The sequence below is a fragment of the Calidris pugnax genome, unplaced genomic scaffold (genome assembly GCF_001431845.1).
Source record: "Calidris pugnax isolate Ruff unplaced genomic scaffold, ASM143184v1 scaffold106, whole genome shotgun sequence".
NCBI classification, from domain to species: Eukaryota; Metazoa; Chordata; class Aves; order Charadriiformes; family Scolopacidae; genus Calidris; species Calidris pugnax.
Window position 1 is genome coordinate 382,438 of NW_015090824.1, and position 15,283 is coordinate 397,720.

Consider the following 15,283-nt stretch of genomic DNA (forward strand, 5'->3'; position numbering starts at 1 on the left):
CGCACGCGCACTCGCTCCCCCCTCTCAGCGGCCGCTGAGGGGGATCCCGCCGTCGCCGGGAGGAGGCGGTGGCAGCGCTGAGGCGGGGGGCCCCGCCTCCCCTCCCGGTGCCTCCCAGCGGGCGCCCATGGACCGATATGTGGTTAAACGCCCCCAGGGTGAGGCGGAGGGAGGCGGGAAGAGGCCGCGGCCGGCGGAGCCCCCCTCAGGGCAGCCCCCCTGGCAGGAGATCCGAGCTGAGGGCCTGAACTGCGACTACCGGCTCCTCTTCGGCAAGGCCGAGGCTGACGAGATCTTCCAGCGGCTGGAGGAGGAGGTGGAGTACTTCGAAGGTAAGGGCCGCTGGGGTTGGGGGGGGCTCGGCTTCCAGCACCTCGTCCCAAGGTGATTGCCGCGGCCTGGGCAGGGGACGTTTCTGGAGGCACCCGGTGTTTGCATAATCTGGCCCTGCGGAGTGATGTGCCAGCGCAGGTCTGGTCCTGCAGGGGTAGTTTAGCTTGGCTTTAAGTGTGTGACAATCTTCTTCGCTCACATCTCAACGTTTGCAAAGAACAGGGGTAGTCCTGGAAGGGTGACGGGAGGTTGTTGGTAGATGTGGAATATGAGACGTCCCTGGTAAAATCAATTCAGCAACAAAATACGATGGGGATGCTCTTCCCATTCGTCACATTCAATGGGGATAGTAAAACAGTGTCAAATTTGAGAGTTAACACTTGTGACAGCTTTTGGGTTGTCATCAGCATCCTCCTTCCTCCTGTCCCACTGGAGGTTCACAGAAGCTCCAAATCAAGGAGATTGTTGAACCTGGGAACTGCGGGGGTAATACGGAGTTGGTTGTGATCCTTCTCATCTTCTGTTTAAACAGGTGAAATGACAAAATTGCACGTGTTTGGCAAATGGCATGACATCCCAAGGAAACAGGTAACCTATGGAGACCCTGAGTTAACATACACTTACTCGGGCGTTACCTTTTCTCCGAAGCCGTGGATCCCAGTTCTCAACCGTATCAGAGACCGCATCGCTTCGGACACTGGACATACTTTTAACTTTGTTCTTATTAACAGGTATGTCTGATTTCCAGTTGCATCAAGCAGCTTGTTCAAATGAAAAACTGCTTGTGCAACACTATTGACGGACCACTGACAAGTTGTTCTACATCCATTTAATTGGATTGGTAGAAGAACTAACGCATCTCTTCTGTGTACAGATATAAAGACGGTGGGGACCACATCGGTGAGCATCGAGATGATGAGAGAGAACTGGTTCCACGCAGCCCTATTGCCTCTGTGTCCTTTGGAGCTTGCAGGGACTTTGTTTTCAGGCACTGTGATTCCAGAGGGAAAAATGCAACGCGCCACATGAAGCCCATCAAACTGCAGCTGGCCCACGGCAGCCTGCTGATGATGAAGTACCCCACCAACGTGTATTGGTACCACAGCCTGCCCGTCCGCAAGAGGGTACTTGCCCCAAGAATCAACCTCACATTTCGGAAAGTGATGACTGTAGCCAAGAAGTGAATTATACACCAATCAAGCACCTGGTTGTTTTTTTTTTAACTCCGAAAATAGGAGCTTTCTTCCCTGACATAACTCTCAATTTCTCATTCAAACGCTGACTTTGATGATCCAAGCTACCAGATGAGCAAATTAAACCAGGAGAGGAGATAGTGTACTTAGTAATTTGTTAATAAAGACTGTGACTACTGATCTTAAATGCCAAGAATACTTTGTGAAATGCTGCTGTAGTCCTGCTGGTACATCTTTTAAATGAGTAATACCCTTGTTTTGCTCAGGAGGAAGTTTGTTCTCAACTGATCTTAATCTAACCAGTTTTCCGAAAAGATCAAAATACTCTATATCCCTCAGATAGCAGTGAAGGAGTTTGTAAACACTGTAGAGTACAAGATGCAGTCATTTAGAGTGAGCCTGGAAGCTGATGCTGTTCAACAGGTCCTTTGTACAGAAACCAGGGAGCAGAAGATGGCCTTTTGGGGAAAGACCGGGTTGGACCATTTATATAGACAACGCAGCGTGAAAGGCTGTAATTTCTGAGAATGTCTGTTTTTCTAAATAATCATCCCTAGGGGTTCCATCCTGACTACCTGAGAGACATCTCCTTCCATGCTGGCAGTGAATCCTGCTGAAATGAGGAAAGACTGAAGTCACCATCAGGCGTTGAGGAGCCAAGCACTGGTAAGTACTGAGTGAGAACGTGAACTGATCCCTGCATAACCAGGCTACAGGCACCTGAATTAGCAGTGGGTCCATTAGGCTATGTCTGTTTAGGTAATTTGGAGTTGGTACTTCCCACCCTCTGCCGCTACCAGAAAATCCTATATTTAGCATGAATTGCTCCTGCATGAATGCTACTCACCCAGGGAATATGAAGTGTTGCTTCTATGGGATACATCGAATGTGGTTTGGTTTATATCTTGGTCTTTGTTTCAAGACATAACCACACATCAACAGCTACTTTTTTTTCTAATAAGTTTGTTCTTTTATTGCTACTGTACAGTTACAAAAATACCCTGAAGTGAAAACGCAACTTCAAACAGCAGTGCAGTGGTTTGACTAAAATATCTTAATTTTTTAAATAATGCACAAAATAAGACAAGAATAACCCAGACACACAGATGTCATCATGGAGGTCTGATCTGATGTTTTTTTAACCGTTTACATTTTATTAACACCTTCTTCACCACGGGAAGCTTGTAAGCAACAGCATTTGATGAGCCTTATATGCCTGCACAGAGCCCAAGGACTTCGAAGGGTTGAGGGTTGGGTGGAAAACACCTGCAGAGGCCTGTGATGCTCACAGCAGGCTGGGAGCAGGTAGCACAGCCCAGGACTGAGGTGCTGACACTTTGCTTCCTTCCTCACACTGAGGGCTAAGCCAAGACCGTCTACTCCTTCCTACCAGTGAAAGCTAGAACAAATGCTGACTACTCAAACCCTCATCTTTATAGCCCTTAAGGAAGCTTTCAGAGTAAATCTGCAGATGAGTGAAACGGAGCAGTTTATCAGCGTCGTGCAGCGACTGTGCTTTCATTCTCATCACACTGCCCCCTGAGCTGTGGAAAGCAGCTCCAGGCAAAAGAAAACCAGATGGAACATGCAGTAATATGTGGCTTTACGTCCCTGTTTACAAGCTGATGAATGTAAGACTCACTCCGTTGTGTGCGTACGTTCTGACCCACCTCCAGCACTACTGCTTTCGACCTGTTCAGGTGAACTTCTCCAAATTTCAGTCAAAAACTCTAAACAGACCCTGTTGGGAATAAATATTGCAGAATATACGTTGCTGGCAGTGGAAATGTTTTGAAGATCTGAGGTACAAATAGTAGACCTGTCAGAGCCAGATGCTTTGTGTGATGTTTTTCTTTAGATGACACCCAGCACTGCTTTACAGAGCTCCTGCTGCACCCCCGCGTTGCCTGGAATGGGGGGCTCTCACCTTCTGCAAGTCCCTCAGGTCTTAGTTCAACAGCCAGGCATTTTTGGCATTTTGCATCCTTCTAAATATTTTGCTTGTTTGTTTTTTCTTCTTGTTTTTCCATAACTTAAAGGTTAACACCATGCTACTGCTAGCCTAGCACAGACAGGGAGACTTCTCAGGAACTAGTACGTCAGTGATTTATAAAGACTATTTTATGTACTATGAGCATTACTTGGAGCAGGAATCATGATCCATACTCTGGAATGATGAGTTGTGTAAATAGTTTTGCATATACATCCATTACCACTCTTAGGTTGGCTGGTTTTGAGCCTCCTGTTTCAGGAACTCTGAATGCCTATGAGCTTTGGGCAGCACTGTGAATGTATGAGGTACAAGGTTGCCCTAAAAAACTATTAAGACCTTTTGAAAACTTAGTCGCTGTTTTACACTGAAAAAGCTTGTCTGATAGAAAAGAGCTAAAAATACCCTACATGCTTTATTCCTGGTAATTTCAAAGCAGTCAAAAGGATTTTTGCTGCTTTTCCCCTCTGTGCTTTGAGACTTTAACACGTCAAACAATCTAGAGCAGCAAAGCACCCCTTCTGTTTATACGGCGATCTGTATCTAACGCAGCAACACTGGTCTTTTCAGGCTGCTGTGCTATTTCACAAAACACATCAAGTGCCCCCCAGTCCTGATTCAGTCACATATACTCTTAACTTCACAAGGATGCTCGGGTTGCTGTACATCTCGGCTCACAATCACAACTGGCACAAGCTCTAAAGCTCAATTGCAAGCCAGACAGCATGTATCTGAATGGTTGATGAGAAATGGCAGTTTTCAGCATTAAAATAGGAAGGGTAAGTCTAAAACACCAATTACAGTAGCCTTGAAATCACAGCATTAAAAATTGTAGTCGATACTACAAGCAACTGTATTCAACAGCTTCATAGTGACAAAGGAAATTACAATACTGATCGCTAGCAAACACTTCTGTCCCTTGATTTCAGCTATATTCCAAATATACAGAGCAATAAATCGGGGCCCTAATAGATTTAAAAAAAAAAAAAAAAGTATCTTTTCTCCTGGAAAAAGGAAACCTCTCTTTGAATCAGCAGAAGTCCTTCTGTGATGTATAAAGAAACAAAATATTAGGAAAATGATGTGAAGAGGGAAGTTGTTGTTCGGATGGTGCATGTTATGTAGAGATGCCTTACTTTATTAAATTCACTGGGGTATCAAGAGAAATCCCATTCCGTTAGCAGTTCATCCCAGCATCTTGAGACATTTATCAGAACGCAATCCCCATGCAGCGGACTCAGACAATGGTAAGGTAGATATTCAAATAAGCTCAAGGCACTTTGTTTCTTAAATCATTGCCTTTGATAACAGTAGCTTCCCATCAACCGCTTCCAGGGCTCCCCCTGTTCAGAAACATCGGCGGTGAAATGTGTAGGATTCAGCATCTCCCTTTGAAAACTAACACACGCCTCAGAATATGGAACACAGCCTCGTGGGGTCTGTTTGAAATGTCTGTTTCAGAGCTGTGATGTTGACAAAATTACTGCCTAACAGAATTAACTGCTTCTCTAACACAGATACACTTTGGACTGCGTGACGTCAGCAGACCAGCTTTGGGTAGTGTAATTTTGGTACAAAACACAACTCCCAGCAGGAGCCAGCCATTGCCACAGAGGGAAGGGAAAATTAAAGGGCCTGTGGTGGGTTATTTGCATAACAGGAGGTGCAACGTCGATCTCGTTAGAGGAATTCTGTCCGTTTTTTGTCTTCCTTCTGCTCTCTCGATCACTCTTCAGCCCTCAACTCCAAGCTTTGGTGCTGTGCCCTGGAGTGAACACGCTCATAAAAAAGCAAGTAAGCGCTGGAAGAAAGGACTTCCTGCAAACTGGCTTTGCGGACGGTGTCGTCGGAAATCCACAGCCACTGGCTGCTGACAGAGAGGGGGCTCTTGGGAGAAGGTGGGGAGCGGCGGTAGGTGACAAAGTGTCCAGAGTGCATGTCTCCGTGATGAACCACAACTGCCATCAGGCGGTAGAGGTACAGGGGGGAACTGAGGGACAAAGGAGAAAAAGGAGAGGGTCAGCAGCTCCTGCCGATCACACACACGCACCACAAGCAGCCCCACCTGCTTTGTCTTCAGTTGCAACTTTTTTAGAGCAAACTTCTCTCTCCGTAAGAGAAGTAGTGCCTTGCAGTTCCTTTTCAGTATGCCAAGTCTTCACTGCAGTGCTGCTTGATTCTATTATTAAGAAAACTGAACTATTTTAAAAGGTTATGCTACAGAGGCTACTCCCTTTTGTACAGCATAACTGAATTTTGCAACAGCGTTTTGCATCAAACCTCCCAATGTGCCAGCATTTAGTTCTTAAAGCACCGTTACTGGACAGAAAAGCTATTCTAGAAGAACGAGCTTTTAACTGAAAAGAGGTAAAATTGCAGGAGGTAACCCACAGATAACGACGGACGCAGTTTGGAGGACTTGCTCTCGACCTGCTTCATAACAAATATTGGGCACAAAATGCTTATTTCACTCAGTCATTGTGGGAATTGTCTTCCACGTGTGGAAAATACGCAATGGCAGATAGAAGTGGTATAGAACTAACTGGTGTGAAAATATGTGAACGTTCCCAAAAGCCAAGAAAAGAGCTTATCAGGAGAAGCATCAAAGCTGATCTACTAAGTTGAATCATGGCAGTTGCAACTTAAATAAAGCTTGTTAAATATAACATTTGGAAAAAAAATTCTTTAAGGGATTTATGGCTTTCTTGCAATAATTTTAAAATCAGAGTAAGAGAAGAAATGAAAGGACGGGGTAGAAGAAAACAGCAAAAGTAAGATTATGGCTATTCAGAAGGATGATTTACTGCACCATGAACCAGAGAAAGGAGATTTTGAGTTTTGCTTGTAATATGTTCCACTCCCTTTTCTAGGAGAGAAACGGAGGCAAAGACAACCACTAAAAATCAGCCAAGAGAGAAGCAAAAAATTTCTGCACAGGAGCTAGGATGGATTCTGTTAAATTCTGTGACTATGCAGCCTCAAGGTAAAGACAGAATAAAGGCAAACGTAATTTGAAGGGACAGAAATTACAAGATAGGATACAAATCTCTAACTTACCTGCATTCAGGGAACGCAGCAAGTGGAAAAGTTCCTGAGGACATTAAAAACGAAGAGGAGCAGGCACCATTCATAAAGAGCGGTTTAGTACCAGACGACTGTTCTGCATCTGCAAGAGAAAGATGATGTTCAGGAACTGAACTCAAATGCTGCTATTAATATTACTAATAACAGTGCTCCTGTTCCTGCAGTACCTTTCATCACAGAACGTGACAGTATTTTACTTACTTTAATTCATTACATATTACAATCCCTTAAGAGATGCAGAGGAGTATAATCCAAAGACAGTGGTAACTGGTTTTACATTACAGAATGACAGAATCGCCTAGGTTGGACACAAATATGAAAAGGACCGTGTTTACAAAATCCCAACTAAATAGAATATTGAGCTGCCTAAAAGACAGACCTACTGCAGCTCAATTTTCTAATTGGTTTTTAAGAAGTCATCGTCCCCAGGGTTCTTCCTATGCTTGTCCTGATGCCTCAGAAGATATCACTCACAAGATAATCCCTTGGACTTCCTGAATTCAACATTCCTTCATCCTTTGAACATAAAACATTTCAGTTCTATGCTCTCTGGGATTTTTTTAAGGTTTTTTTTGCAAAAAGGCCAATATGACCTGAGAAACAAACCTTTAATGAAACCCTTGTCCACGCAGAGCCCTTCTGGAAGACACCTGCTCTGTTTCAGCAGACCACCACCACTCTTAGTCTGCTAAGCCTCATAAAGCAAGGGTACTTAATTTTCCAAACCTAGTCATTTCTGTCTTTCTTATCCTGCAGAAAGACTACTTTTTTTTTTTTTTTTTTTTTTTTTTTTTTTTTTTTAATATTTAGTAGGATCAAATTAAATTATTAAAACTGATCTGTAAACTTGGAACAGGGTATCCTGCTGCTTGCTGGGAAAGGGATTTCTGCCTGTCCTCTTTGCACAGATCCAAATAAAGACACTGCTCTTGTGTTCGTTCTACAGATTAGAATGTTTTATCACTGAAACATAGAAATACCTGATAGATTTTATTTTCAAATTAAGTACCTGAAGGTTTTACTGCTAGTCCATCCTTTGTCCCAGGTGTTGTCTCTTCAGGTGTACCTGAAGGTTTTACTGCTAGCCCATCCTTTGTCCCAGGTGTTGTCTCTTCAGTGTTTTTCTGATTCAGCTCATTCTGGCTTGATTTATGAACAGGAATGCGGTATTTGTAGATGTCCATGATCAGGAACTCGTTGAACTGTACGTGTTCGTGACGTTTCAGAGGAGTGCCTTGGTTTGACCAGCTCAGTCTTTGCAGATGGATACACAAACACTGAGGGAGCTTCAGCAATATCCCATAGAAAAGGAGAGTTAAAATACATTTTAAATTAAGAAAAACAGCTGTTCAAGTTAAAAGTATACTACAAGAAATGGTAATTCTAGTGATAAGGAAATACATGACTGAACTGTTCCCCTATGTGCTACTAGATCTACTTTTGAGTTTGTTGGCAATAGTATCCCTAAAACGTGCCACTAACTCCCATCTCTTGAGATTTCTCCTAATGCCACTGCTGCTTGCTTACTCAGCAGTAGGATAGACAGCTAGCATTAATTGTTTTCTCCAAATGGAAGAAAAAAATCAATAAAAATGCATGCGTGCTCTTAAAAAGCCCACCTGTTGATCTCATCTTGCTTGTTGATCTGAGGTAGAAATAAGGATGGGAATTTGTTGTTATAAGACATTTGCTAATACTCAATAAGTAATGGCTTTGCACAGGGAGAGTAGCAGGGGCAGAAAAGGTCAAGTAGTTATAAATATCTGACATTCAAGGTCATGTCAGGGTTAACCTTTAACAATAATTACACATTATTATTAATGGCACCCAAGGCTGTTAATTACAGATGAGTGCCCTCTTCTCCTCTGCATTCTGTGATTACAGAGCAAAAATAATAATAATAAAAGCTTCTAATATAAACTACACCTGATGTTTAGCACCAATTCACTTAAACCAGCTGTATTTAGAACATTTTAATTTCTTTGAAACATGGAATTGCTAAAGTTCCTACAAACATTGTACATATGAATCACTTCCCTTAACCAAGGAAATCAAGAATTAATGTAAGACGTATGAACTGCCACTGAGCCAAGCTCAGGTTTAAGTGTTTTGCTGAATAACAGTAGAATACTCTTCTTTTAAGTTAGAGCTTGATATTTTCCTAAATTGAGGCCTCAATGTCTACAAATACTTGGCAAATGAGCTTACTTTGAATAAAACATTAGTCTGATACCAAAAAGCGGACACCAAGCAAAGAGATCAAAGAAAAAAATTACTGTATAATAGGATTTAATAATAGATTTGGTGGGTTAGCTTGCCTCACCTTTCCTAACTTCAGTTGTTTAACAAATGTTGTTCTCTGGTTTTCTACGCTCTGTCCGTTCAGAATCCCTCTTGCCTGAATCTGAAATCAAAGGGAAAAAAATAAAGCCAGTTGGTTACCTGCTGTCAGCACGCTGCAGGCAACAGTGACTGTCTATCAAGAACTATGGTAAGTAAATTAATTTCACCAACAGTTTTCTAGGAGTTTTCTTAAGAATTGTTGACCTATCCTAGGAGATTAGAATTCTGAACCAAAATCAAGCAGAAATGACAGAACAAGCCCCATCTCCAGGTTTATGCGTAGTCACGTGCCGTTTCTGTTGGTTTTCAAACAAGCCCCTTTGGCTCTGTGCTACCATCAAATTACAGGCAACTGCAAAATACTGTTTAGAATAGCAGAATAAAATATTTGTACATTTTGTAATCTTCGTAATAAACAAAGCTCCAAAATACTTTGTGCAAGAAGAACTCCATTTTAAATATAAGAAATCCCAGGCAGGCCAGAGGCTTTCCTGAAGTCACAAAGAAAGGAGCAGAGAACTGAAACTATAATTCTGTCACCAGGCTTAAAACTGAGCTAGAAGGTTATAGAAATTAAAATGACATACTTTAGTGCAGTTGTCACACACGACATCCTTGACAGATTCCGAGGAGATGAAATGATGGAGACAGTGATCCAGCGTCATAGGACGACCCTTCGTATGAAAACCCAAAATTATTTGCAGTAGTTATTTAATTTTGTGAAAGGGTTTTTCATAAGTTCTTCCTAGAAACTACAGAATTGCAGACTCATTTCTTGAGAAAACTGACTAAATGGCTTTGAGTATAGAACACTGATAATGTAACTAACTGTGGGGATTCTTCCTCAGTCTGGATTAAACACGGAAAACATCACGGCCTATAGATAAGAACAACAGCTGTGACTCCTTTGTGGTTCCTTTAGTGGGGTTTTAAACTACAATTACTATTTTTCTCTAAAGTTCCAGCACTTCATGGGTTACTTTATGCACCCTGACCCTCTACATAGAAGAACTACAGCATTTAGTTGAATTTAAGCACTCCTTCCTATTTTTTTTTGTAGACATTACTACATATTGCCAGGAAGGGCATAATCTTTGATGATGTTATAAAATAAAATACAAACAGCAGAAGATGTGTCCCAAACCCAACCCTCACTGTCCAGGAGAGTATTCTGTAGGCATAAGTGGAATTTCCATGAGTGTGAGTAGTTGCTACTTGTCTGGAAAGACAAATCTCTAGCAGATATTAAGTAACAAACTGTTATAGTTCAAAAATGTCACATTTTGCCCCAAAAATCAACGATGTGTTGTCATTTTTCAAAGAACCAAAAAAAAAAAACCAAACCCAGAAACAATTTCCAGTTGAAATCACTTGCTCCAAAAGCCTGTATTGGGTAACTTGTGTACTACCACCACAGAGCACCCCAAGGTCACCTTCCAAGGCTGCCAGAAACACACAGCCCTCGAGATACGATCTGGTCTGTTCAAATTACGCAGAAAGGACCAAACACTCCACCAGGAGAAACAGAAAACTCTTATTTGTGTCAACAAAGTTGGGCTTGTTGTACTAATTGGCAATTTGCACCCACACGTTAGTGATAAGGCACTCTATTATCCCAACAGGATCAGTTATAAAAAAGCAAGAAAATAAACTGTAGCTACTTGTTTACACTCAGGTTGTAGCATCTTTAGAAGACATCTAGAGAGGATAAAGTTTTGAGGACATGGCAGTAGGCACATTAGAGGGATACGTACCCACACAGCTGCTGGAATACTCAGTGAGAGACTGTCAAAGGTGTCGTACCTCACAGGGCTCTGAAAGGAAATAGTTCACATACCCAGTGAGCTAAAATTTATAACAGTCCCAAAAAAACCCAACTAACCTCACAAAAGATGCCCTCTGGGGTCCACAATCACCTGGTGGAATAGGGTCAAAACCCCTCGCTTTCCCAAGGTAGCTTCTTAGCCTGTTTCTGCTGAAGCTTTCCCTGCTCGCTTAAATTTGTTTACAAGGTTTTGAAAAGTAAAAGTACTAAGTGTATTCTTAGTTTGATCTACAAATGAGATTTACTCTCTTTTTTTTTTTTTTCTTTATCCAGGTTCTCTTCATCTCCCTGCTCTGGATAACTGGACTGCAATTTAATTTGGCTTTGCGTGTGCAAGCTCAATGCTGCATGTTGAATGAATAGCTATTCCTAAACCACTACCTGTGTGAGTGGATTTTCAGACTATAATAGCTGTGGTACTGAATATTAAATATAATACAACAGGTATTAATCTGTTTGATAAGGCAGCTGTTATCCCCACAAAGTGGATCATGCTTAATTTTCTTCGCTGTATTTAGGGATACATTCTTATTCAGCACCAATCCCATGCTAAGTACGTGAAAATGCAACAGTCTAAGCTGTCACTCCAAACCTTTGGAGCTTAAACTAATTAAGTCAGAAACAAGGGATGATGGTTTCAGACCACACTCTGAGTGTTGGGCATCCTTCACATATAAATACTACAAGACACGCATTCTTATACCTGCTGTTCACAGTGTTTGCAAACCATGTTGCTGGTCAGCCTTCCGTGAAAAGGATGCTGAGATTTCCAGTGATTTGACACAGGGGGAAGAGACCCTGAAACACAAAGTTGAAATTGTCCTTTTAGTTTCAATACATCCCTGTTCATCACTGTAATTCCACATTTTTGGCTCACAGTAACAAAAATGACTGCTCTAAAACATGTTGTGTCCCTCTGACAAATAATTAACGGGGTATTTATAGCTGAAGAGATATATTTCAGCCCAATACAGACAAAGATCAATTAATACTATCCCCTTAATAAACAAAGTGACTACACTATGATTGGGGCATTCAAATTTCAGAATGGAAAAAGCATACCTCTTGTTCTGCAGCTTATTTGCTTTTGGGTTATTTCTGGCTGCTACAGAAGAAGATAAAAGATTTCATTAACCCCACCTCAGAAAGCATTAAGTATTAAATATGTTCTCATTTCATCCCTGATATGCTATTCTGACATCAGAACAATTGTGGGAGTTTTAGTGCCTCTTTATATTTGAGAAAGGCCAAAAAACCTAGCGTGCAACAAATTTATAGTTGATGAAATTAACACTTCTAATAAAACAAATAATTAATCTGCAGAATTCTGCGCCTCGGAATACTGAAATAAAAGCTTAACAGATTTTACAAACCTTCTGTATACATTTTAGACAAAAAGAGGTAGAAAATTTCCATCAGCACTAAGTTTACCACTAAGCTGGAGGAGAAGATAAATTTCACCTCCAAATGGGACTACTCCATAAATGTCCACTTTGCAGTTTTTCAGACCTCTTTCATGTGTCAACTCTTACAGATAAGAGTAACTGCTTCTCTGGACTCCTCTTCTGTGCTAGTACTTCAATCCCTACATTCAGTGGATTTAGGAATGCAGAAGCCCTCGTGACAGTGGGATCACTGTAAATTCAGACACATTTGCTTATGAAAACCATTTTTTAAATTGCCTGACCTATCGATTCGTTTCTATCACAGCATTATAGAACAGCTTTGAAGACACAGGGAAAATATCTTCAGTTTCTAAACAGCCATTTTATACCCCACACACTTGGGAATCTAGGCAGACTGCAGAAATTTCTCCTGATAATGAAATAACATCAGTAAAGAAGTCACCTCCAGCGAATGCACATCGAACAAATGTGTCACACGTGGTTGCCGATCCCGTTCATCCTCTAACGAAGAGGTAAGGACATGAAATAGCTCATGGGCATCCTATTAAATAGAGGCATGAGACTTAGAGGAAGCAGAAACAAAAGACATTTTACATTAATAGTAGTCATTTGTGCACCTGCTGCAGTTTTGCCAAAAAAGCTTTTTCTATAAAGCTGAACTTCCATTATTAAAAATATTCTGGGCCGTATAAAATCTCTCAAAAGAGACTAATACTTGGAGAAAGAAAGAAAGAAAAATTAATGGACAAATGCCTGCTTTCCTTAATTTCAATAAAAGTGCATTTGAGATCTATGCTGTTTGCTTTGGCTCTGAGATATACAAGATAGACCCATGTTTTATGAGTGAGATAATTGGTCGAGGTCATTGGCCAGCTGTGCTTAGGGGCTGAAAATACTGGAAACAAGAATCACTTACTTAGGGGCTGAAAATACTGGAAACAAGAATTAGAAATCTTGTATGTTACTTGTAACTAAATTTGGAAATGTTAGTTGAGTTCATCCCTCAAACAGCAAATTAGGGCTGTATCTCTTCTGTTTTAATATTACTGGCTCCATTGAACCAAACCTGAAGGTAATTAAGTATGAGGTTTTGAAGCAGCCAGGGTTTCCATGACAAACTGAAAATACAATTCATCAATCACATGGTTGGTTTCCTTTAGTTTTTAAAGCAAACTTCTCACTACAGCAGATTCAGCTTTGACACTCAGGGCTGTCAGTACCACAGCTTATCTAAGCAAACTGAAAATACAATTAATCAATCACATGGTTGGTTTCCTTTACTTTTTAAAGCAAACTTTTCACTACAGCAGATTTCAGCTTTGACACTCAGGGCTGTCAGTACCACAGCTTGGATTTTCTGTTACTCCATATCTAAGCACTGAGGTGAATATGAGGCAATCTGAGTTGAATTCTGCAATCACCTGCTCTTCAAACGATGAGATCTGCCACCTGTAGAGTCTTAGAACTTCTAAGAGGCAGCTGGCATCCAGGACGTCATCTTCTGTTACCTCTTGGCAGGACAAAGCTAGAGACATCACGTTTAAAAATGTTAGAGGGAGCCACAAAGAACAGTTACAACACAAATCTGTTTATTTCTGTTTGTTGCCCACTGCTCCTGCATTGCCAGGTGAGTCAAACACAACCTGAAAACCTGCAGTTGGTGACCAAGAAAAAAAACAAACAGCTTTGGGGACAACCGCACTTTGTGGTTTTTAGGTACAGTAAGTTAATACCTTTTGGATCTCTACCCCTCGGTGAAAATCGGTTGAATTTGGCCAATGAGCTCAAAGTTAGGAGAGGAAAATTAAAAAGAGAAGAATGCAAGACCACGTGAGCTTCCTTTCTTTAGGAAAGGAGGGTAGAAACGATAACATTTCAAGCTAAATATTTTCTCCTTAGTTTATCACGATGTGAAAACGTTAAAGTACCTTTCAGGAGGTGCAGCAAAGTGACGGACAGGTACTGATGCTGGGTGGACTGGTTCCGCTCTGTCTTGTATTGGGCTGTAAATTCCTCCAGCCACTTGATGAAAGAGGGACAGGAAGATAAGCCTTGCAGCAAAGAGTTCATGAAACAGGTGTTTCCTAAGTTAAGAAGGCCAGGTACAAGCCCTACAAATAGAAGCGTAAGAGTTTACACCATAAAGCCTAGGAAAACCTTACTATTTTCATTAGCAAGGGTTGTGTTAGGTATTAAAATTATATTAAAATTAAATTATTTCATTTCATTTGGTACTTGCACCCCATGAAAACTAAGACTCTGGTATGTATAACAGTGTATTATAAAGTGTTTATATACGTAGTGGTCTCTGAGACTTACACCACTGTAAAAATATTAAAATTGCTTTAAAACTGTTTTTTTTTTTCCTGATAGGAATAGATTTCTATCAACAACAGCAAGATTCAGAATTATCTACTGCATAAACTGTAAAATTCACCCCTTATCGTGCAAGTTTACCGGAGCTGGTGGGGTCACTGCTGCACCCTTGGGTGCTTCAGCTCCGTTTGGGGAAGAATCCTCTTTTCCTCAGATTGGCACATTGTTATGAAAACTCCTGGGTTGCCAAGGATTTATGAGAGGGATTTCTGCTTAGTGAGAGACTTTCACTTCTCTGGTACTAACATTCAGTAAGAGCATGTTTATTTTACATTCCAAAATGCAGAATAAAATAAGGTGCTAGTACCTGTAGCAGTTCAGGAATGAACTTATCACCAGACACAAAAATACATCACAATTTCACAAAAATACATCACAATTTCACAAAAATGTCAATCGAGACCAATTAACACATTACATAAGTAAAAAAAATCCTGTGGACAACACATGATTTTTTAAATTTGTTACGTTTCTAAGCAGGGTAGTGACCAAAACTTGATGGTTAGCAAGGGAAAAGAATTTACAGGCGCTAATAATGAAATAATAATAGAAACAGGTGCATTTCCAACACCCAGGAGAGAGCTGGGAGGAACCGAAATGCAGAGAATCATTAACTGGGGGGGGTTCGGGCCCAGGGAAGGGGGTTTCAGGCCCGGGAAAGGGGGGTTTCGGGGCCCGGGAAAGGGGGGTTTCGGGGCCCGGGAAAGGGGGGTTTCGGGGCCCGGGAAAGGGG

The 15,283-nt window shown here is 41.3% G+C and overlaps 2 protein-coding genes across 8 annotated transcripts in view; one reads left to right on the forward strand and one right to left on the reverse strand.

The window, feature by feature from the left end:
* Window positions 1-124: 124 nt before the first annotated feature.
* ALKBH2 (alkB homolog 2, alpha-ketoglutarate-dependent dioxygenase) lies at window positions 125-13,044 on the forward strand. 4 transcript variants are annotated; one of them, XR_001411740.1, is made up of 7 exons: window positions 125-332; window positions 866-1,064; window positions 1,208-1,540; window positions 2,084-2,192; window positions 8,987-9,091; window positions 11,042-11,153; window positions 12,479-13,044. XR_001411740.1 is itself a non-coding variant. In XM_014940029.1 (5 exons), the coding sequence occupies exons 1-4, from the start codon at window positions 128-130 to the stop codon at window positions 2,141-2,143; spliced, it is 714 nt and encodes a 237-aa protein (XP_014795515.1). In that variant the 5' UTR covers window positions 125-127; the 3' UTR covers window positions 2,144-2,192; window positions 2,271-2,405. The 4 variants fall into 4 exon arrangements, 2 of the variants coding, with proteins under 2 accessions (XP_014795515.1, XP_014795516.1); XR_001411739.1 differs by having other exon boundaries at window positions 1,208-2,192; XM_014940029.1 differs by lacking the exons at window positions 8,987-9,091; window positions 11,042-11,153; window positions 12,479-13,044 and adding an exon at window positions 2,271-2,405 and having other exon boundaries at window positions 1,208-1,457.
* USP30 (ubiquitin specific peptidase 30) overlaps window positions 4,339-15,283 on the reverse strand; it is an 11,406-nt gene continuing 461 nt past the window's right edge. For 3 of the 4 annotated variants that reach the window (XM_014940024.1, XM_014940026.1, XM_014940028.1), the window contains 11 exons: window positions 14,103-14,285; window positions 13,596-13,699; window positions 12,617-12,715; window positions 11,831-11,873; window positions 11,472-11,566; window positions 10,698-10,757; window positions 9,531-9,617; window positions 8,924-9,004; window positions 7,667-7,886; window positions 6,574-6,682; window positions 4,339-5,506 (listed from right to left, as the gene is read on the reverse strand). In XM_014940024.1, the coding sequence (XP_014795510.1) occupies window positions 5,242-5,506; window positions 6,574-6,682; window positions 7,667-7,886; window positions 8,924-9,004; window positions 9,531-9,617; window positions 10,698-10,757; window positions 11,472-11,566; window positions 11,831-11,873; window positions 12,617-12,715; window positions 13,596-13,699; window positions 14,103-14,285 (1,346 nt within the window). In that variant the 3' untranslated portion in view covers window positions 4,339-5,241. The remainder of the gene's footprint in view (window positions 5,507-6,573; window positions 6,683-7,666; window positions 7,887-8,923; window positions 9,005-9,530; window positions 9,618-10,697; window positions 10,758-11,471; window positions 11,567-11,830; window positions 11,874-12,616; window positions 12,716-13,595; window positions 13,700-14,102; window positions 14,286-15,283) is intronic. The other variant, XM_014940025.1, reaches the window with a different exon arrangement.